At 45.0% G+C, this 22466-nt stretch overlaps 1 protein-coding gene across 4 annotated transcripts in view; it reads right to left on the bottom strand.

Annotated features, from left to right (window-relative positions):
- The window catches only part of MLXIP (MLX interacting protein), a 46254-nt gene extending 24272 nt beyond the window's left edge, over positions 1-21982 (bottom strand). For 2 of the 4 annotated variants that reach the window (XR_014887018.1, XM_085238525.1), the window contains exon 1: positions 21502-21982. Coding sequence is in view for 2 of the 4 variants with exons in the window: in XM_085238525.1 (XP_085094651.1) it covers positions 21502-21872 (371 nt within the window). In the remaining 2 variants the exon portion in view is untranslated. The remainder of the gene's footprint in view (positions 1-21501) is intronic. The other 2 variants (XR_014887017.1, XM_085238524.1) reach the window with 1 other exon arrangement.
- Between the last annotated feature and the right edge of the window lie 484 nt (positions 21983-22466).

Genomic DNA, 22466 nt, shown 5'->3' with positions numbered 1-22466 from the left:
CAGCTCCCCAGCTGCTCAGACCACCACAACTCCTCCAGGGATACAGAACGGCTTGCTGATCAGCTGCACATCCCCAACGTACCTGGGAGCACAGCTTTCCCAAACCTCATTCTTCCTACAACCGCTGCCGCAGCTCCCCAGGAGTGCTGGCTGCAAAGGAGGGAAGCATCCCTGAGAAGGCACAGGCTGTGACAGCTACATCCAGCCATAAGCAGGAGCTGGGGGAGGCAGGGAACGCAGCTCTCGCTGCTGCCTTGCTGCCAGCTGCACCGCCTGCACTGCGCAGGACGTGCTGGCTCACACAAGCAATGCTGAAGTATGAGACTTTGCTATCTTTACCATTGCCAAACTCCGAGTGAAAACGGCTCGATGGATAATGCACAATACATTTCAGGAATGCAGAACTCTCATGTAGAGATCTCCATCTCCCAAAACCAAACATCTTTGACCATAAGCCAACTACAAAAGCTGCAGCTGCACAACCACCAGAGCTGGAAGCACCATAGGACACAGCAGCCCCTGTGAGCTTCAGAGGAGCCACAGCTCTCAGAAGAGAAACCACAGAGAAACAAGGCAGCCACTTCCCTTCCTGCAGCTCACCTGCAAGTTCTGGACACACCGAAAAAGGTCAGAGCCCGTTCCCAAGATTTTTGATAGCTTGTCCCAGCTCAGGACCTTTCTCAGGCAATTGAGATCCAAGCAGGCACATACACACCTGATCTGTCAGAAGAACACACAGCTCCACACATTTCTGAAATTCCAGGAAGAACAGCTGTGTTTTAAAAGCAACGGAAAACCCTCAAACGTCACAAGATTTGCAGCAAGATGCAAGAAACAGATGCCTGTCGTGAGGGCATGACCTGATCTCCTTAAACACAAATACATTCGAATTTTAACTTTTTCTACAAAAAATTAAAAAGTCACTTAGGAGAAGGTGTGTATTCTAACGCTCTACAATCCAGACTTTTGCCCTAGCAATACCTATTTTTAGTCAAAGCTCTACCTCTAAGAACCTCAGCGTTTTGGTTTCAATTAATAAAATCCAGAATAAAGCATTTCTGGCATACACAGACAAGCAGTACCCATGGATGCTTTTTCCCTGACTGTATGTTAAAGGGATGTCTCCTGCTGATGATTAGCAATGAACATAATTTTAAGTGTATAGTTCACAAGTACTATCTAACAGATCAGTTAATGAGTTAATGAGTGATCTTACAGGACACTTTAGTGACGATTTTGACCCAGCAGGGACAATACAAATGAATAACCTTCTTCCTTAACAGGTCTGGGGCACATGAGATGCCATTCAAAGCTGTTGAGATGACTTCAGAATTAAGCCAGTAGCCTTTGTAATTAAAATACTGATAAACCATTCAATCCAGCTCCTCTAAAGGCAGTGGAAAAACTCCTGGTGACATCAGTAGTAACATGATCACGCTCTGACACCGTAAAACAACTTACAACAGAAGAATCCCCTGTTCTCCTCCCTGAAACCAGAGAGTTTTAAGATGGACTTTGAACAACATCAAGCCATGTGACACCATCACCCTCCACATTTGGACAGAAAAGGACTGTGTGCCAGCAGCATACAGGATGTGCTGGCTCATGCAAGCAATGCTGGAGAAATATGTGACTTCCTTGTACAAAACCAGATGAGATTGGGTTGTCGTGGTTGTTTTTTCCCAGTACTAAGTAGAAAATCATTATTTCAGGAAACATTGGTTTCTACAAAGAGGACTGAAAAGGCAGAGAACAACTGATCTGCTGGAGGCTGCTCTGGACAGCTTATCTAGACAATTAACAGATGCCTTGCATAAGCATTAAACTAAAACTACATAGGATAGTATAGCAGAAACTTCTTAGTTGTTTCTAATTCAACCTGTAGTTTCCTGGTTTTGATCTACCTCTGAAACCATCAGAACTGTAGCACATCACTGTTTCCAACTTTTCTGTTCCCCATAGGAGTCACTAGGGAAAACTTTGCCTCCAACACTAGTTTGAAAAATCCTCTTTTCCCATTCAGATAAAAACTAAGTTCATACTCCACACCATGACACGCAAATGCTGCTGACCGAGGAACTCCAGCTGGCAAGTTATTTTGCAATTGTAGTGAACTAAATACTGCACAAGAGGTCTGAAAAATACCCTGTGAGAGAGGAAAAGCACTGCATGATCTCTTGCTTAAAACAAGGAGACAAACAATAAGACTGAATGCTCATAGCTACCAAGTGTGTGAATGAGAGTTAGAAGTGGGACAGATTTTTGAGACCAGCTACGCTCTACACATGAAAGCTTCATTCCCACCCTCTTTCACTTATTTTGGTATTTAGGGACAAGGAAAAGCTGTTGCTAGAGTTGACTCTAGCACAGAAGTTACTTTTTAGTTCTGCACTCACATAGCAGCACCTGGCCCAGATCTATCCTAAGTGGAATTCAAACATAAACCTCTGAGCGCCAGGCTCAGATTCCACAGGCCTGACCCTGCTGCCCAAATATATATTCTCAGCAAACACAGCAAAGGTACCTCAACATGCAGCCACCACAGGCTTGCAGGAACAGTTTCTCATATGGACAATATGTATCTTATGTAATATGGTCGAAAGAAAACGTTTTTTTCATACCTGAATCTTGTACATTCAGTTATAGGAACAAACTACAGAAGGGCACTTTGTTCTTCTGTTTGTTAACAGATTCCCACTGACTTTGTCTGGAATATCCTTTTTGCCTTGATAACTCGTATCCTAAAACTCCCTTCTTCTGCACTTGTTTTCCAGTTCCTTCCCATACACGGCCACTCAATCTTTTGAGGTAGACTAATTTTTCTTTTAATAGCAAGTGATGGTAGAGACTCTTAATTTAATCAATAGAAAAAAAATCTGACTTGATATTACAGTAGCTGAATAGATTAAGCTGTTCAGCAACATAGAAAAGGAACTCTTTGGCTTCTCCCCAGCATTTTTTGCAGGAATTGGTTTTAGTTTCTTTTTTAATCTCCAATCGGTTTTGCTGGAGAGCTGGACCTGTAAGCTCAGCTCCACAAGGGCCAAAACTAACAATATTTTCCCAAACAAAGGTTCATTCAGAGAATCAGATGATATGTATTGTGTGCTGGACCAGCAAAGCAGGCAAGTGAAATGCAAACTTTCCTACACTGAGCAAGTCTGCAGGCATTGCAGGGAGGCCACACTTTCACATCCTCAAGTTCATATCTACAAAGTTAATCCCAGTTGCAGCCTCAGGACACTAATCCCAGCCAAGCAAGCATTACAATTGCTCATTTTCTTGGGGTTATAAAGTTCATCTTCCCTACCTGGAATCCACGTGCAGCAACAGATTCCAGCCTGAGGAGGGCTTTCATACTGCCCACACTCCACAGATAGGGGCTTCATGCTGAAGTTGCATGAATCAACCAAACACTCCCAGAGGTTGATTCTTCTCCATTTAAAAATAATACTTCGGTCAAAGGGACTAAAAGGCACAAATACTTTCTGTCTAAATATATCATTTTCATGACAGAAGCATTAAAAAAAAAGTGATTAGCTGGAATTGCAACACCTGCCAAGGACAGATTACCTCGACCTCTTGCACCCAGAGATGCACCTCCTAAAAAGGAACAGGAAGGTAAGAGATCAGTCACACCACAGGAGCAAACATTCCTGGCTGAAAAGACACATTACAAGCCTTCGTTTATTGATCTTAAAAATGTAACATTTAAGTTGGAAAGCTAATTTGCCTAAACAAAGGCTCATGAGGTCAGGGCTCCCGACAAAGAACACACATCCACTGACAGTGAAAAGCACAGCTCAGCACTGCTGGGTCTCAAGCACTGCCTGGTGCTGCTCCATGTCCTCCTCAGCAGGAGCAGCACAGAGTCCCACGTTTTGCACACATTGCCGTAGCTACACTGACAGCTTTTTACACACCATTAGGTCAGTCGAGCACAAGGGGCTTGTACTGCAATTTTAGCCAAACATAACACAAGCTAGAGCTGCTCCAGGAAGGCTTGTGGACAGCTGGGAAGGACCACTGGAGAAACGCTGAGACAGCATGGGCTGAAGGGGAATAAAGGCCAGCACAAATCTCCAGGAGACCTGGAGGCTGCGGCGTCCTTCAGCCAGTGTCTATTTAGAGACTCAAAATATTTGGATAGTTTCTGTTTTCCAGTTAAAAAAAAATTAAAAGGAAATCAAAGGAAATTTCTAAAAATGTTTCCCTTCTCAGATTTCACCCAACATGGTCTCACTTCACTACAGAACTGGAACAGCAAAAAGGAGAAAAAACTTCATAAATAACAGCAATGATATTTTGGTCAAAAGACCAAGAAACTCACCCTGTTGTCACCATCCATCACTGACAACTCTGGAGCAAAACCTCTCCTTGATCCTTGCTATACTTCACCCACCTACAAAGATCACATACTTCACAAATATCAAAGCTTTTCAGGACATCATGTACTTTAACTATTAAACATCAAGACTTTCTTTAAAGAACTATCAGATACTCTCATGTAAAGAGCACTTCAGTGTTTGGTCACTGAAGACAGGAGAAGCAAGCAGTCCTGATTGTTCTCTCGCTTGGCTGGAGAGCTCAGACAAAATAGGATCAGTTTGTATCTTTGTGGCAAAAGGTTTTTCCGCCTTTACAAATAAACATTAAAATAACGTGCGTTTTCTGAACTATTTCTGGTGTCTGCCAGCAACACCTGCATTGTTCACAGTTAAGAATATCAGACCTTCTCTCAGAAGAAAGCATTGCAAACACAGTGAACAGTAAAAAATCTTACAACTAAGAGCCACAAATCTTTTGCAGCAATGTAGACTTACATTAAAAAAAAACAAAAAAAACAATCCTCCATAGGAACTTGTTCTGATTTTTGTTTAAATAAACACTGCCACCCAAAGTTCCTATTTTGGTGTAAGATGACAATCTGTCATTTATTCTCCTGGCAGTGAAGATGTAGATGTGGAGAGCACACAAAGTGAAAAGTACCACCATTTCTAAGTATTCTGTTCTTTAAGGCAGTGGATTTCAAATCTCTGGAACTGAACATCAATGCATGCTTATTATGTGGGATTCAATGATACCTCAATAAAATGATACTTATGGTAGCATATTCAAACAATAAAAAAGGCTGGAAGCTTCTGAATTTATACTGCATGTATGTATATATATTTCTTGTGATTAAAAGGTTTAATTATAGGCTCACATGCAATTTTTTCCATATCCCAAGTCTCTCTGCCTGTGCACAGAATCAATGGCATGCAGCACATCTCAAGCATTAAGCACACTGCTGGCCCCTAATGCTGTTTACTTCTCAGTGCCCATAATTGAATTTATAGGTTATTATCTAGGGTTAACAACACCACCACTCACAGGTTTCTCCACAGTGCTTTCATTCTCATTCTGCATTGGAAAACTGAGAAATGGACCTATTAACATTTCATTAGCCACTCCTCTGCTCCAGCCAGCTGAGGTGTTTTTGCTTCCAAAGCCGTGGATGCCCTTCTCTGTCCCCTCCAGGCGATGAGCTGCCACCTCAGCAGCTGTTGGATACATGGAAGACTCCAGTCTGACCAAGCTTAAGAGCAGTTTCACAGGTCAAAGCATTCAAGTGGTACATGGGCAACACCCTCACCAAAGAATGCAAGGCCCTGCTGCAAACCTTTGGGTAGCTGCATTTTTCAAAAACGAATGGATCCCTTTTTCTTTACTTCAATATGGGCAAAACATTTATTAATGGAACAGACTGAACCTCTTTCAACAATTTCTCATCCAAAAATCACAGGCTTATAAATATGAGAAAGTTCAGATCAAGCAGTTAAACAACAAAAAGTGTGGTTACACAGCTGGAATTAGTGGGCAGCGTTAAGAACAGAAGGTGCTACCAGAGCAGCCTACAATAATTGCTGGGTAAGAGGGTGGAAGATCAATTTCTTTTAATGTTTGGTGGTGGTGTTTTTTTTTTGCGGTGCAGCTTAATGCTTCATGTTTTAAATGACTCATCCTTGTAACAAAATGAGCACGTTATCTCTGTATTCAAAGCAGTAAGCATGAAGCCTGCTCAGAGAATGCCAGCAGATGTTTACTGCCTGCAAGCTGCAGAGCAAGAATTGAAGGCAACCAACTAGAGTTGCACAGCTTCAAATACAGCCTCTTTTCTTTTGCCTTTCTCACTGGTACTAGGATTGCACACAGTCAGTGCTGTGCCTGGGGCCAGGATGACCAGAAAATGAGCACCTAGCATCATCCACCAAGTTGTCAAAACTATTTTAGTGCAATCAACTTGAGAACCTCCATTTAGGGAACATTTATTCTTTGCCCGAAAGGAGAAAAGACACCATCAGCCTTAATGCACCTCATGACACTAACATGCAATGGCCCACCAGTGACTTCACCCTGATGTGCAGCAGCGAGGACTGTGATAAAAGCCAGATTCTTTGCTGCACTTTCCTCTCCAGCAGTTTTCAGCTTCCTCCTTGATGCACACTTCCCTGTCAGAAAACAATCACAACACTCAGGCACCCTTTTCCTCCCATCTTTTCCTTCTCTTCATCCTCTCTGCCGCTTAAGGATGACTTACAAGTTTGGTGAGGCAAAGCAAGCACCCTGTAGCTATCTAACAAGGCTGTTCTACCATGAACTTTCCTTACAAAAATCTCTGCTGGGAGGCAGAGGAGCTTTCCCTGCTGTCAGCAGCTGCTATGATGATCAGCAGCATGTTGCACTGATAAGCATATCAACAAAGGGCTTCACACAAGATCAATATACTTGCTTTACACTACAAAGAGCTCTTTCAAGAACAGTGATCAGGAACCAGTGCTGCCCAGAGCACCTTCCTTCCCAATTATAAGGATAGCTGCTGGCAAGAACCCCCTTGTGCAGAGCTAGGAACGAATGTGTCAGGATCCTTTTGTGAGTCAGGTCTTAGCCTGGATTAATAGACTGATCAAGGTGTGATAATTTAGGACCTTGTTTTAAGCACCTAAATTGTGGTTCAGAGACTTTTCACACGCAGAGCCCCTGAAAAACCCAAACAAACCCTATCAGCACAGGCGATCAGCACAGCTCTGGTACCTACAGGAACTGAGAAGTGTTTACCAGGCAGAGAAACTCGAAACCAGCACTTCTGCCACAGAGGATAATGTAACATTCCCCGCACAACATAGCCAGCCTAAAAATACACTGTAAGTCTTCAGGGATCTTGTTCTGAAAATGACTTAAGTGTTTTAAAAAGAAGCGACGCTCCCACCTCTCCCCTTGCAAAACAAAGCTTTCATACCATCTGTCTGCAAGCAGCTCCCTGCAGCACGAGGAACACCAGACTTGTTACCAAATTCAGTTATTACAGACTTGAGCACATGCAGCTTATTGAAAGCTCACATAAAAGCTAGAGCAGAAGCTACACAAAGGATAGAAGCAGACGAAAGGCACAGCTGTGTTACTATTAAGGCTACTGAAAGATCAAAAAAATCCCACAGAAAGATAATGTAGGAAGAAAACTCCTTCCAGAGTTAACATAAAAGAGACCGAAATGAGGAAAAAAGGAGCTCGGGGGGAAAAAGAAAGGCATCTCTAAAAGGCCATATAGACTTCACAGAAAAATACTTCTGTTGGAGCTAAGTGCAAACCAATGCTTTTCAATAACTCCACCAACACCAGAAGCACTCACTGCTGGGACCTGTGAAGCCACAGCTCTTCTTGGCACCATTGCAGGACCCTGGGACACCCCTGGGAGCTACCACAGAGCCCATAGCCTCGGGGGGCAGCTGGGCAGGGAACAGGCCTTCATCTCCAGGCAGCAGACAGCAAGCTGTGGAAACTTCCCCAGCTCCCTGTCAGGCTGTGTAAGTGAGCTGGGGCTGAATTAAGTGGGACACGAGGCAGAAGCGTGCTAATGCTGATGACACAGAATCCGTGTCACTTTTCCCACACGGCTCTCGTTGCCAATTTAGGATTGGACAGGCTGAGGGAGAGTCCTGGAGCCCTGGTTCCCACACGGGGATGTTGAGATCAGACCTGGCCAAGAGAATGTGAAACACTTTCAAAGCCTGTGAAAAAAGAAAAAATAAAAATGAATGCAATTTGTTCAGCAATAAACTGCTGAAAACTGGAAGGCTGAGAAGCATGGGAATGCCAAGAAGTTTTCAGGATGCTCAGTGCACTGAGAAAGTGGAGCGCTATGACTGCTCAAAAAGCAAACTCAAAATCCTCCCCCCACCTCCAGTGTCTCCTTTAAGGGAAGCAGAAAGACAAATTCAGAGGCACTGAAAACTGACCGCTGGCATCATTCAAGAAATAAGTCAGACACTAGAATGAATAGGCAGGTCATAGTGATTATGACACAATTATGTTTCCAATTTTTGGAAAAGTGAGGAAAGATGAGAACTGTTGCTGAGTGCATTGCATCTGAGGGGGAATAGCGTCCTGGGGGCACAGCAAACCAAGTCAGTGTGCGCAAACACAAATCACACAGGAACAACTGCCAGCGGCACCAGACAAGCAGGATTCCCTCTCCCCCGACCTCCCAACACCCTCTCCTGGTCAATAGGATTGCACAGGATCCCAGGACAACAGAGCTCTTCCAGCCATTCAAATTTCTCTCTTCTTAGTGGTACATACTAATCAGGAACAGGAAGTTTGAAAGCAGCAGTTTAAAGCTTTTCTGTACTTCCTGCCTCTCCAGACTACATGCAGGCAGCCCTCCAAGTGGCACTTCTTATAAAGTCATCCCCTTGCTCACAGGAACCACCACGACCAAATATCCCTCAGCACAACAATCCAGACATTTGCCCATCATTCACCCCCACACTGGTTATGACACAGCTGGACAAATGATCCCCTTGCCAAGGACACATTTTCAGAGTCCCACATGGTTTATGTCCCAAAGCAAGTGGTGACTTCCCGAGCAAAACAATTACAATATCAGCACTTTCCTGAACCTCACTACAAACAACCTCTACTACAAAAATCCTCCCTCAGCAAATGACCCTCCTCCATGACTCTTCTTCAAATCACTTTTTTTCCACATGCAAAAAATCACAATAAAACAGCCTCAGCCTTCGCTTTGTAGAGTTCCTTGGAGTGCTCAAATTAAATAACCTCTCACACATTCACTGCTGTAGGGAAAGCAGTCTCTCTAACCTTCCTAGGAGCTGTGTCCCCATTTCCAAAAGCTCATTGTACCCACAAAGGCTACAACCACCACATGCAGAGGTCAGATCCCAAACCTAATAATGCAGCTCGTAAAAACTGCTAGTAAAAATTTAGGCTCCTTAAGCTCTGCAAAGATTTTTACTGGAGATCCGAGTGTTCTACTTGTATGACTGGATACTGAAAACAGATGGGATGCACGCTGGGCTCCTAAACAGAGCTTTCACTGAGCAAAACTTTATTAGAAACAGTAATTAATTGACTTCTATTGCAGATTTGCACACATCTACTTGCAGAGCCTCGAAATTGATCTCTGCTCTTTGATAATATTTGCTGATTTGATAAAACAAGTGAAATCGAATCACGTGGTTCCTTAGAAGGGTTAACTATTTCACACTGCAAGATAGAACAGAACACAGGAATGCCTCTTGCTCCGATGCAGTTTGATAACTCCTTCCCTTCTTTACAGAAGGAATGACTCAGATCACAGAGGCATTCAAGTCACACACATACTGGCTGTGCTTTCATAAAACAGAGGAATAGCCAAAACCTTCAGGCAGCCTCTCAGGGAAGGCAGCCATGCAGCAGGCTGGTGTCACCAAGAGCAGCCACACAGCAACACATACTGAACTTATCTGAAGTTTCCAGATGCCAAGTGCCACTGACATGTACTGTCCAGTGCTGCCCTGAAAAAAAACTCACAATGTTTCTGTGGAAAAAAAAAAAAACAAACCCTACAACAAATTATGAGTGTGCTTGAAGGCTGCAGCTTCTGTAAGGCAAAAGACAAGCCTCTTATTAACAAAGATAAAAGGTTAGCAAACAGTGAAAGTGCTGCCTGGAATTTTTTCACTGCTGATACTAAAACAGCATCTAGCTGACTGCAGTACTTGGCAACAGACCTTTCTGCCTTACCGTAAGAGCTGTATGAACAGCCATATGGGTCAGGCCAAAGGTCCCAGCAGCCACAAGTAAGTGTTTTGGGAACAGTGAGAACAGGACAAGCACGCCTGTGTGTTGCTCCCTCCCGTCCCCAACATGCTCCCACCCTCCACCTATTTTCTGCTGAGAGAAACTGGTAAAGGCAGCAAAGCCCTGCTGCCACATCTCTGCTGGCCTTGCACATCTCAGGCAGTCCTAGGACAAACCAAAGTAAAACTGGCTCTGTCAATTACCAGCTGGGTCAGGAAACCAAGACCTTAAATCAGCTCCAATTCATGCAGTGGGTTAACTGAGTGCTCTGCATACCTTGACTCAGTGCACATTTCTGAGAAGTTGGTCTTTTGTAAACACTTCTCAGTTGTAAAGGGAAATGATATTTATCTACTCTCTAAAAGCACATCGGAAGAACTATGGTACTTCTCCTTTCACTATGTCTATAGACTCTTTTTTATTCATACCTGGGTGAGTTGAATGTGTATTGATTTGGCAGCTCTTTCCCTGGAAAAGGGAGGGATAATGGCATTCTTAATAGACAAGAAGCACCGCAGTGACTGCTGCAACAGATTCAGATATCCCAGTGTTTGATAGATTGCTGCAGGCTTTCAGCTATTTCACAATGTCTGCTTTCTATTTTCACAGATTTTTAGGTGTCAAACATGATTGCTAAGCATCTAAAATAAGTACAGTTTCCTCCTTAGGGATATTTTTGTCTTTGGTCAAATTTTTTTCTTCCATCTCATCACTAGGTTCATTTGAACTAAGGCTGTAATAAATAGTGACAGCACATAAAGTATTCCTCTGGCTCTGCAGCAGATCAAAGTATTTCACAATAATACCAAAATCCTTTGATTTACTTCTTCCTTCCTAGAAGTGCCATATCCTCAAACCCAAAAATGTCATTTTTGTGTGTGTTCCCAGGCCGTTGATCTGTTCCCCTACTATAACTCTCAATATTCTTTCTCAAAAGCTGTGTTATAGAAGAGCAAAAGAAAGCAGACCATTCCCTCTCACTGCCTTCCCACATTCGCCATGCCACCACCTCATTTTCTGTTCCAGCACTCTCACCCTCCATCCCAGCAGGGACAGATGTTTACCAAGCAAACAGAAAGCTGGACTAAGCTGCAGTATCAGTGCAGGCATTAATATGCAGCAGTTCAAAAGTATACAAAGAAACATTTATACCTTTGTTGAACACTCTATGCAATGAGCTAACACAACAGAGTGGTATGTAACATTCAGATCCTTACGTACTGCTAACACACCAACAAATTTCACAGCCCATTCCTGAACCCCAGCTCAGCTTAGCTGAACTCAGACCTTGTTGTGTTGCCTTTTGCACAAACACAACAAACTCTTCTGGCACAGACAGCTCCCACCATCACTACCATCAGCAGACTTTGACTGGCCATGGATAAGCGTGCTCACATCAGATACTCCTCATAATAAGCAGAAACCAAACATCCTAGAAAATTAATTATATCATTCTTTGCTCTGGAAACGTGGCAGCAGATAACAGCCGTGGCCATTGTTTGGTACATCAGAAAAACAGGACCTTCCACTGGCCTCTTCCCATTTGGCACTTCTGTAACAGCTGACAGGGCCAAAGGCCAAAGCCCAGGTATTTCCTGTCCCTGACATGCTACGAAGTCATTGCTCTCAATAACTAATACAGGTCACATCAAGTGTCATACCAGAGCACCAAAAGGAAAGGTATGCATAATGAGAAGATAATAAAGAGCAGTCAAGGACTTCAAAGAAGGATCACAAAGAACTGAGCAGCTCTTCCACAATTCACATTCCATTGGAATGCCCCTGCCCCTTTGGAAATTATTTCATTTGTGACGATAAATAATGAAAAAAATTATCAGCAGCCAAAAATCTGTGTTCAAGATACAGCAGGAATATGTTTTGCTGAATAGCCTGTGCTGGCTGCAAGCACATTCACATGAATGTACAGATGCTAGATGGTAACTAAATGCAGTGGACCCAAGTTATTTTTAGGTCTACTGTGGAAACCCCAATGTCCCTTCATTCCACTCTGCTGTCCAGAGACACAAAAGTACATCACACAGGCATGGACTGTGTACCACCAGTCCTAGTTTGCTGATCTCATCCTGCACTAGCATTTTATGGGATGAGAACTTTGCCAAGGTGATAAAGCCCCTGGCAGGGACAGGGCAATGCAGACAAGAGCAGTGTTTCTGACAGCTGGCTCACATGGGAAACTTGTGGCTGCCACACTGAGGAGTGGCTGCATTCGCTGCAGCCCTGCTGTGGGTCTCACAGCCATGCACTTCAGCTGCTGTGTCCTTGAACTGCCACAGCAGAGCAGCCATTACTGTGAGACCTTGAGGGAAGAGAGAGTAGAAGTGGCAGAGGGAAAAGGAGGGCAGGACTTTGAGTAAACAACCCATGCTGGAAAGTTCTGAAAACAATGAAAGTGACAAATTCTGGCAGCAAGAGCATCCTCCAGGTCCCTGTAGTGTTTGCTTGAATCTTGTTACACAGAAATATTGCTAAAAGTGAAAAAAAAAAAAAAAGCCCTACTGGGATCCAAGGACTAACAGACTTCAGTGTTGGAAGAATCAGTGAAAAGAAAAGCCCTTATCCTGTTTGTGCACGGTCCTACAGATCTGGTCTAAGTACAAGACGCACTGCAAACTCTGCAGGACTGAAGAGTAGCCCAACACGACTCTCCCACTCAGCCTGCCAGGTCACAGCTTCGGGACCAAGCGCCTGTGTTAACCACAGCTGTTCAATGACAGTTCAATGAGCTCTCAACACAGATCACCTCCGAAGCAGGACTCCTTTAGAGAAGGATACCACAGGAAGTAAGCACATCAGAAGACCTCATAAACACAATGCTGAGACTTGCAAGCTGCCACCTTCCCCCTAGATTTGCAAGACTGAAACATAACACAGCTGCTGTTTCACTTCCAACACTAATAATGGCAATCCTCTTTCTCAGAAGGGCCAACCTATTACACAACAACAGGGCCACTTGGATCATCTCCTTACCCCTTTGGTCACCCACAAGGCTCAGCTCTGCAACTCATTCTTACTCACAAGCCACTCCCAGAACAAGCAGATTCCACTGAACACCAGCAAAGACAAGGCCACCCTTCTATTTTCCTGCTGAGATGGGAAGATATCTTTTTGTGTTCATGCAGAAACAAAATCATAACAAGCATCAGATTCCTGTACTTGCACAAGGATAGCTCCCTTTGAAACCAAGTGGGTAGGTCTCTCAAGCTTCCTTCCTTCTTCTCTTTTGGCTCTGAACCATTACCCCAAAATTCTGTGCTTCAGTTCCCACATCACTGAGGGAAAGCACAGGGAAATACTGTTTATCTGCAACCAAAGAGAGAAACACAAACAAAACATATGTAATTTATCTGTAAAGATATCCTCTGCTTGGTCTGGAGTGGTATAAATGAACAATAAAGATATCCTCTGGAAATCTAAAAAATCTCCCATGACATTAAAAAAAAAAACACTTCTCTCTGTACATAGCAAGGCATTCCCAAATACAGAAAAAATACAGGTAATAAAACACATTAAAATATAGCATAAAAGACTGCAATCACTGCTTCCATGCAGCTGAACTGGAAGTAGAGAGATGAGAAAGCCTGTAACTGTGCATCGGCGCTGTAAATAACGTTCTGATGATCAAAAAGCTGTCTGACAAAACTTTAACAAGCCATTAAAATTTGACAAGGCATTAAAATCTTTTTACACATCTCAGGAAAAGTTTTCTACTCGTTAAGTAGAAAGCTTAGCTACTTAAACAGCTGAATCCTTTTTCTAATAGCATCATGCTATGTCACAAAACACATCATGTCAAAAGGGTTATCTGTAGGTCAGCAGAGGTCTGGCCTAAACACACCAGCATATCACCAATTAAACAACACCAGATTCAAACACCCTGGTCTATGAAATCCAGGTGGTGATCTGCAGGTGCTCCCTGTCTGTTCTGTCACTTTTTGCTTTATAGCCCAGAGAGGATGAAGCAGCTGCCAGAGTTGCTCATCTCAACCTGAGCTTTGTATCTTCAGCGTACAGTGGGCATAGGCTGGGAGCTGCAGCACTCCCCTGCTCTGCCTCCTGCAAAGGGCATTAAGCAGGGATGTTTTGGCTAACTTCTCAGGTCGCCCAGCCAAGGGAACCATTTGGCTGTGACGTGGGTCTGGACAGCTTCCCAAGGTCCTGTCCACGTCCAGTCCCATTTTCTATTATACATAGAAAGCACAGCTGACAGCCTGAAAAGCGTTTCACAAAAGTAACTAACTGTTGCTAAATTTGCTCCCAAATAGCACTCTGGATCTGAACACCTTAAAGGTCAAACATAAACCTACTCAAGAGAGATGGAATCACAATTGCCCTGCAGCCAAACCTTCACACTGCAACTGAACAGTCAGAGCTCCATTTCACACACTTTCCCACTTCCTCCTCAGGGGCTTTAAGCTTGCAAGAGACCTGTAAGAAATCATCACATGCATGAGAATGACAGGCAGATAAACTATTCCTATGTGAGTTTGAGCAGCCAAACCATCTGCTCAGTCCAACACCCGCTTAGTGCAATGAAAGTGAGCCCAGCAGCTGCTGTACATCAAGCCAAGAGAGGGGAGCAGACAAGGAGCCCACAGAATGCAACCAGTCGCCTGACAGCATGGCTCTGCAGCCATCTGGAGTGCCACGTTCACCTTTTGTGCAAATTTCTCTTACAGAAAGGGGTCATGCTTCGCTTGGCAGTAAAGTGTTTGACAGCTTAAGGAGGCGGATGCCATTTAGACTTCCAAGTACAACAAAACAGTTCTCCACAGGGGAAAAGGCCAAACTTCTCTATGCATAACAGGATTTTTCTAGGAAAAAAAAAATAATAATAATAGCAGATTCTTCAGAAGGCCATGGTCAGAAACAGACCTGAGAATCCTAAGCTGATGTCTTGGTTGTCCAAGCTTCCTTGGCACACCACAGCCCTTTCCCAGGGAGCACGATGCTGCTCGCAGCCCGTTTCCCATGAGCAGGTGCTCCTCACCCGCAGCCCAGAGAGTGCCAAAGGCACTAAGCAGCACGCTGCCTTCCCGATGCATTAAGATTACTGTTAAAATACCAGCCTGGTTTTATTACCCTGTAATCTGCATCTGCAGCTCTCCATCAGCTACAAGGCAATACCTTTTCTAACAGGTGTCATTAAGCTGCAGGTCTTTTGCCTCATTTCCTCCTAAATCTTCCGTTTGTCTCCTTGCCTTTATTACTTAGCTTTGTAGCTGAACTGTCACCTTTGATATAGATTCCTTTTAGGTTCCTGTGATACATCACTGCTCAACTTTATGCCTCCGTTTCCCCTTCTCAAAAAGGTTGCTGCACACACCTGGCTTTCTGCAGTGTTTTTTCCACTTTCGTGAAAGAGAAAGGGAAAAGCAAGCAGTTAGCTGATTTATCTAAGATCAACAAGCCAGAAACTAAGGGCCAGAGAAGGGCTTTGTGTTCATGTCACAAAGCAAATAAGCTGCAGCAAACGCATGCTAGAACATTTCCGATGGCTGTTACTGCCTGATTTACAGAGATGCCTACATTAATTTTACTGCAAGTAGCATAAAGACAGCACGTTTCACATTCAAGACAAATAACCAGAAACAACCCTCCAGCTCCCTTCTGAGTAAACAAACATATTTGGAGAAGCCCACATTTAGAATTTCTGTTCTAGCAGTAAAACTAACAGAACTGATTTCAGGAAAACCTAGCTTTTCCTAACCCTGTTTTCCCAGCCTTCCTGCTTCAGAAATTGTGACAATAGTGTAACTTCAGCTTGCACTAAAAACAATCAGATTCAGAATTTTCCATCACTTTCTGGAACACAAAGAACCAACTCTATTTTCTTTGGAGGTCACTGAAACAAGTACTTTTTCTAAGCATCTATAGAATTGTTTTATACATATTTTAAAGGTTTCCTTCCCAGAGTGAAAGGAAAGTTTATAGGACAGCTGTAAAATATTTCAATAGCCATCAAAGAGTTCAGAAAGCTCGCCTCTTTCCTCAGAAGTAGCTTAGAAGTTTTGTCTTTAAAGAGACTGTTCATGTCTGTGACGTTACAATATCAAAGGATAGATGAGGAAAACTGTAAATGCAATTAATTTCTGCATACAAAGGAAAGGAAGTAGCTAGCATATAGCCTACGGTCTGTTAATTAAAAATGAAATAACAGATGAGATCCTAACTGGTCTAAGCTTCCAAGCTGATCAGCTTTGTTGTTTTGTTTTAGAGAGACAAACCTTTCTTACAGCAAAAGGAAGCAAGGCAGCACCAAGCAGCTGGAGCAGCACTCGCACTCCCCCTGCTCCCATTTTATTGAACTTGACAGTATCGTTGTATCCCCCTCTGTTTTCATCTCCACAACCTCTATCACCACTATCGAACGCACTGTGTGCCTTTAACTTGGCTCTTTTCATTCATCCAATGCATTCCTCAAAGATCTTTGTAATTTTACTACAAATCTCAGCCAGCCTCCCACCTCATGCCTTGTCCACTCACTCCCTTTCTTTGCAAGAGATCACCCAGCATCATGATTAGGGGAAAAATTCCACTCATACAAAACATCTAACAGATCGGACTCTCTTTCAAGCCTTTCAGTTTCTCTGCAAATTTAGAACACCTTTCTGGCATTGCAGAAATGCCTGCCTATCAGCTTGGTGGAGCTACACAGCTCCATTACACCTCCCACCACTTCCTACCTTGCAGCAGCTGCGGGTACCCCTTTGTTTAAGGCTCAGGAATACAAAGACAGATGAGCAGCTGCTGTACCATCAGCCCTGCCTTCCAAGAGAGGGGAAATCTTTTTCCCCCCAACATGGAAGAGTAACAAACAAGGACGATTCAGTGAACTACAAAAGGAATAGATGGAAGTTCATGAGGAAAGCTGAGAAATTGGGATTTTTTGGCTTTAATTCCTCTTGCCATTCAGAGGAAAGAAAGAAAAACATGTAACCAAAATGCTGATTTCTGCTGCCAAACTCTACTTCATCCAAAGCCCACCATAATCACACAACACAAAATCCTCACAAAAACAAATCCCAAATCTCGCAATTCAGCCAAGAACTTGGCAATCTGAGGACACACAACTCCCCATTTCCCTATTTCAACAACCCAACAAAAATGATGGTTATGAAATCCACGTTGTATTTATGCCAGAAAATAAGATCTGTTTACTACTTGGGAACACAGGACAAGAAAACTACAAGACAACATGCAGACGGATTGGTAAATCACAAGATGATATCAACAGCATGGTTTTTATAAGAAGTGCAATTACTGCAGACCACACCTCTGCAGTGCACCCCACACAGCAAAAAAACAAACCAAAACAAAGAGCACAAGCCACCAAAAGCACCAGGCAAGGAGCCTGGTGGAAAAAAAAGGGTTGTTCCTGCATCTAACTGTGTCTTTGGAATTTATCATTTCTTCCCAGACATGTGTAGCACTGAAGTCACCAAAATCTTAATTTTAATGAAGATCTTTTCACACAACCTCTATTAAATATTTACTTTGGCAAAACAAATGCATCTTTGAAATGAGCACAGCTCAGCAACCTTTCTGCAAACCTTCCTGAGGCTCAAGGTTGTCACAGTGCAATTTACCAGTTACTTAAATGGAGCTTAAAAGCTTGCGACTATATCAAGCACTTGACTTAAGCAAGGTAATAGGCTCAGTAACACTGTCCTGATTCACATTATGCTCTGAACACAGCACACCTTACCCACCAATGCTCATAACACAGCAACTCAATTCAAGTTAGGATTAATTTATGAAGTAAGCACAGTTGTATTTGTCAGAGTTGTTCTCACAAGTAGCATATAAAAATACACAGATAAATTCTGGAAGCATTTTATCTCCAACCTGCTAGCACCATTGCCAAGAACTTCCCAAAGCACTCACTCACTGTATGTAGAAACGTGCTTTAGAAACAAGTCAATCCAAAATGTCAGTCCAGCAACAAAGGGAATGTTTTTGGCTTACATCTACATAAAGCAATGGGGTCAGATTGCCGAAGAGGAGAGATGAGATCTAGAAATGACCTGGCAAGCTTCTCACAAGCAAACTGATGCCACGGCTCCCACACCTCACACTCATGTTCCGTGCAACTTTAACAAGCAGGATCCAGAAGGTTTTAAACAAGTACCTAATGCCAGCACTAACACTCTTACCTTAAATACAACACCTGGCATGCTCCTTAAGCTCTCATTAGAAGGTGAGAAGGTTCTGAGGCTACTTAATAATAAACAAGCCCACAAAGTCATTTTAATTTACCCTATCATGTCATACCGCCAAGTAAGATTGACATCAGCTGGCATAATTACACGTAACAGAAGTCTAAGAAGAAAGCCACCCACATTAAAGAACAACTCACACTCACTAATTCCTAAAATAAGGCTCGTGCTTTGTTTACACCATGTACGTGACCACACTCAGCTGGCTGACCTGTTCCCTCAGCTGCATGGATCTTCTGCCCAGCAATGCAAGAGGGAGATCTGCATTTCTACATGCATATTTCAGATTTTGGATCTTACACTGCATGTTCCCAAAGCAGAGCTTTCCACAGGGAATTCTGCCACTCCCATATTCCAGCCCAATAGGGCCATTAATGGCTTGCAGCGTCCTTTCTTACAGCACATTTTTTCACCCCACAAAAACCTTCAGCCTGGGTGCTCCAAGAGCTGAAAACTATTCTTCTGCTGAAGACAACAGTGCTGTAGGACAAAATTTGGAAAAATTCTTCTGTCCAAATCTCAAAAAAAGAGAATCAACCAACTTACATTACGATGTGCTATAATCAAAACATCTCAGAATACAGTTCAGTTTGGGAAAGTTATTTCTGGGTGATATAAATATTTGGATAAGTTTAAAGTTAGCAAAGGGTTCCAGTAAATTAAATATCAGGATTACATTTCATTTGATGTAATTTACATAATCGCCATTACGGGCCACATAATTATTGGCATAGCTTCTCACTATTAGAAGGAACAATGACAAAGGTCGTTTCCATTTTGGAAAGCATGTTTTTTAAATCTTTATGTATAAAGCAGCCGACCCGCCATATACCAATTGCAGTTATGTGTGCTACTTATGCACACAAAGACGTGCAAGGTCACACTGTTTTACAGCACTGAGATGAAAGGGCTGGAAGAGAAAAACCAGGGCTCTTCTACCTCCGCCAGCACAGTACAGTTACCACAATCAATCTCATGAAAAAACCTGGTGACACTTAGATAAAGCACAGCCCGCGTGACACCTGTGGTAAACTGCAGCGTTTATAAGTAACTTATTGATTTAGCAGATTGTTTTAATCTCCAAACTGTATGGCAAAGCATGCTCTGACCATGTTTTCCTCTGTGAAATGGCTCATCTGAAAATAGGCTCTTCTGCCTGTGCAGATGGATACGTGATTGAGACACATAGGACGAAAATCAAAATCAGGTTAGCTTGTACTGCTCGAAGGCATGAGGGATTCACTTCCATCACATTCAGAAACAGCCTCTTTTTTAATCATAAAAAAGTGTGGCAGTTGCTTAATAGAACAAAGCTATTTAAGACAAAAAAAAAATATTTCCAGCACAATTAGAAGAGGGCAGGCTATGCTACGCATCCCCAAGTGAATGTGATTCAGCATAAATCTGACCATTTCCAATTTAAATCACCCTGACCTGGTAGAAAAACTTCCTTTGCTAGTTCATCAGTAAGGCTGATAGATAACACAAATTTGTGCTTCTTGTTAAGACTTAAACACTGAGGTATCAGCAATGGGTGTCAAGTGTAAATAAATATTGCACACACAGCTCTATTACATCAACTTCCTTGTTTCTGTACTTAACATAGCTATCAACCTGCTCCAGAAACACAACTTGCTGGCTCAGGCCCTTCATCGCTGGCTCTGCAACAGCCACAATGCCAAAAGACACTTGTGCACCTTTCTGCTGTGGGGTTATTTTCCTGTTTTTCTCTATTACAGGTTTCCATCCAGTAACTGCAGTAGAAAAAGTGCGCACATGATATCTGCATTTTTTGTCAGCAATGATAAAGGTATGGCAAAGGTAACAGTAAAACCATCCCCGAGCCAACCAGATGCCCCTCAGACCAATGTGCAGCAAAGCAAAAGAGGACTCGTTGTTCCCCTGAGTGCCATGTGCCCCAAGGAAAGTACAGACCACTCCAAAGGCAGCGAGTCTCAGCCTACATGTGTAATAGAGGCTGGTGAGGAGATAGACAGAAGCTGTGTCACTCATGATACTTTTGGTTTCTCTGTATATTCCTCTCAGCAGAACGGTTGATTTTCAGTGTCACACTTTTATTTTGTTTTGTAAACACTAAGACTTTATGAGCCTCTTCACATCAGTAACTAATAACCTGCTGGTACAAATTACCCAAGCAAGGTTACTTACAACTCTGTTTTCTCGCTAAAGGTACCAAATGGACGGTTCTATTGTTTCCTCTTCACTGAGCAATACTTCAAAATAAATAAATTCTAAAACCAGAAAATGGCAAAGAGTAGAGACATCTGGGGTTGGCAAAGTTCAGCTCCAGCTAATATGGCTCCTACAAACGAAGAAAGTATTCCTGCTGATAACGCTCAGGGGAGTTTTCCATCATCTCTTCTAATCAACTTCCAGAATACGTTTAATAGAGAGTATCAGACCAGATCCCGCTCTGTTCTATTGCGTGGAACAAAAGGTTCGGGCAGACACACATCCTTCCCAACACTTCTGATCCATCGCTCTGCCTCCATTTTGGAAGACAGACAAAGGGCCTAAACGTGGATGTAACATCTGAATAAATTGATGGAAAGCAAAACCGAAGTCGGAGCGCGAGGCGCCGATAAACCCAGGAAGTGCAGCGCTCAGCTGCAGCCACCGGAACAAAGGAAACAATGACAGACTCTACTTTCTTGAGGCAGTTACAGAAAGAAAACCGGGCAGAAAGCTCCGAGAGCAGTCCCCGCGTCACAAGCACTCCCTGCGAGGCTCTGCCTCGGGCTCCGGGCACTGAAGGCGGCCGCTCGCACCGAAGCCGGTGGCGACGCCGCGCGTTGCGCCCACGGCCGCGCTCCCACGCCGGGACGGGATCCGCGCGCCGAGCTCCCCGGCGTCCCCGGTTCCCCGCACGCCACGAAACGCAGCGGGCGCGGGCTGGGGCGCAGCTTTCCCTCAGCGCCGTGGCCTAAGCGCAGCACACGGCTCGCGAGGAGCCCCAGCTCGTCGTGCGACAGAAGCGGCTCCCGCAGGGGGTCACGCAGCCCCGCTCCGCCCCGCCCGCCCCCGGCGCTGCCCCGGCCCCGCGCCCTCGGGCCCCGCGCCCCTCCCCGCTCTCTCGGGGCTTTCCCCGCGCCGCTGACTCACGAGCCCCGGCGCCCGGTACCTGTAGGCCAGGGACATGCACTCGAACAGCTTCGTGAGGGACGCGTCGATGCTCAGCCGCCCCCCGGCGCCGCCGCCCCCTCGGGCCGCCCCGAACTGGTAGGTCTGGCAGGTCTGCTCGTTGACCGTGTCGAAGTCGTAGCCCTTCTTGGGAGGGTGCTCGCTGTGAGGCGACGACACCATGAAGTGCCCCGAGTGGATGATTTGGGGGCCCGGCGGCTGCCCGCGCCGCGGCCCGCACCGCCGCCCTCCTCCCGGCGAAGCGCCGCCGTCGTCGGTGTCCGACGAGTCCTCATCGGGCTCCGTACGGGGGGACAGCGGCCCCGCCGCGCCCAGGAGTTGCGCCGGCCGCATGAACACGTCGGCGGCCATGGCCCCGCTGCTGCCGCCGCCGCCAGCCCCCGGCCCGCTCTGCGCCGCCACCGCCCCGCTCCGCCCTGGACCGGCCCTCACCGCCCCGCCCCGCCGGCAGGAGCCGGAGCCGGAGCCGCAGCCCCGCCTTCGCGGCCCGCCCCTACTCGTTCCCGCCTCAGCGCCGCGGCCCTCAGCGACCGCACCCGACAGCGCCGTCCCACAGCTGCGGGGCGCTTCCCGCCAAGCGCCCCCAATCGGAGGTTCCCTCAGGAGAATGTCGTTCCGCCGCCCCTGAGCGCAGCCCCCGGCAGCCCTGCTGCCATTCACAACGGGAGGGCAGGGCCACCTCTCGTCCTCCCACACATCCACGGCGTCCCCGTCCTTTCCCCTTGCACCTCCACAGGCACAAAATATGGTGGCCAAGGAAGGCGAGGACACCACATCCGGTGGTGCCAGACTGCTGCTCTGCCCCCACTCCCCCCGGTTTAATTCCCAGAGCACAGGACGAGGTCACGAGGTGGCACGTGGGGAGGCCTTGGGCAGCAGTGCAGAACCAGCTCTAGCTATAAGGCTGCGATCGTGCTGACCAGAACCAGGAATTAACTGCAGGTC

This window comes from Meleagris gallopavo, chromosome 17 (assembly GCF_905368555.1).
Source record: "Meleagris gallopavo chromosome 17, MGAL_WU_HG_1.1, whole genome shotgun sequence".
In the NCBI taxonomy this organism is placed as follows: Eukaryota; Metazoa; Chordata; class Aves; order Galliformes; family Phasianidae; genus Meleagris; species Meleagris gallopavo.
The sequence above is the reverse complement of the archived record's forward strand: the minus strand, read 5'-3'. Positions and strand labels throughout refer to the sequence as shown.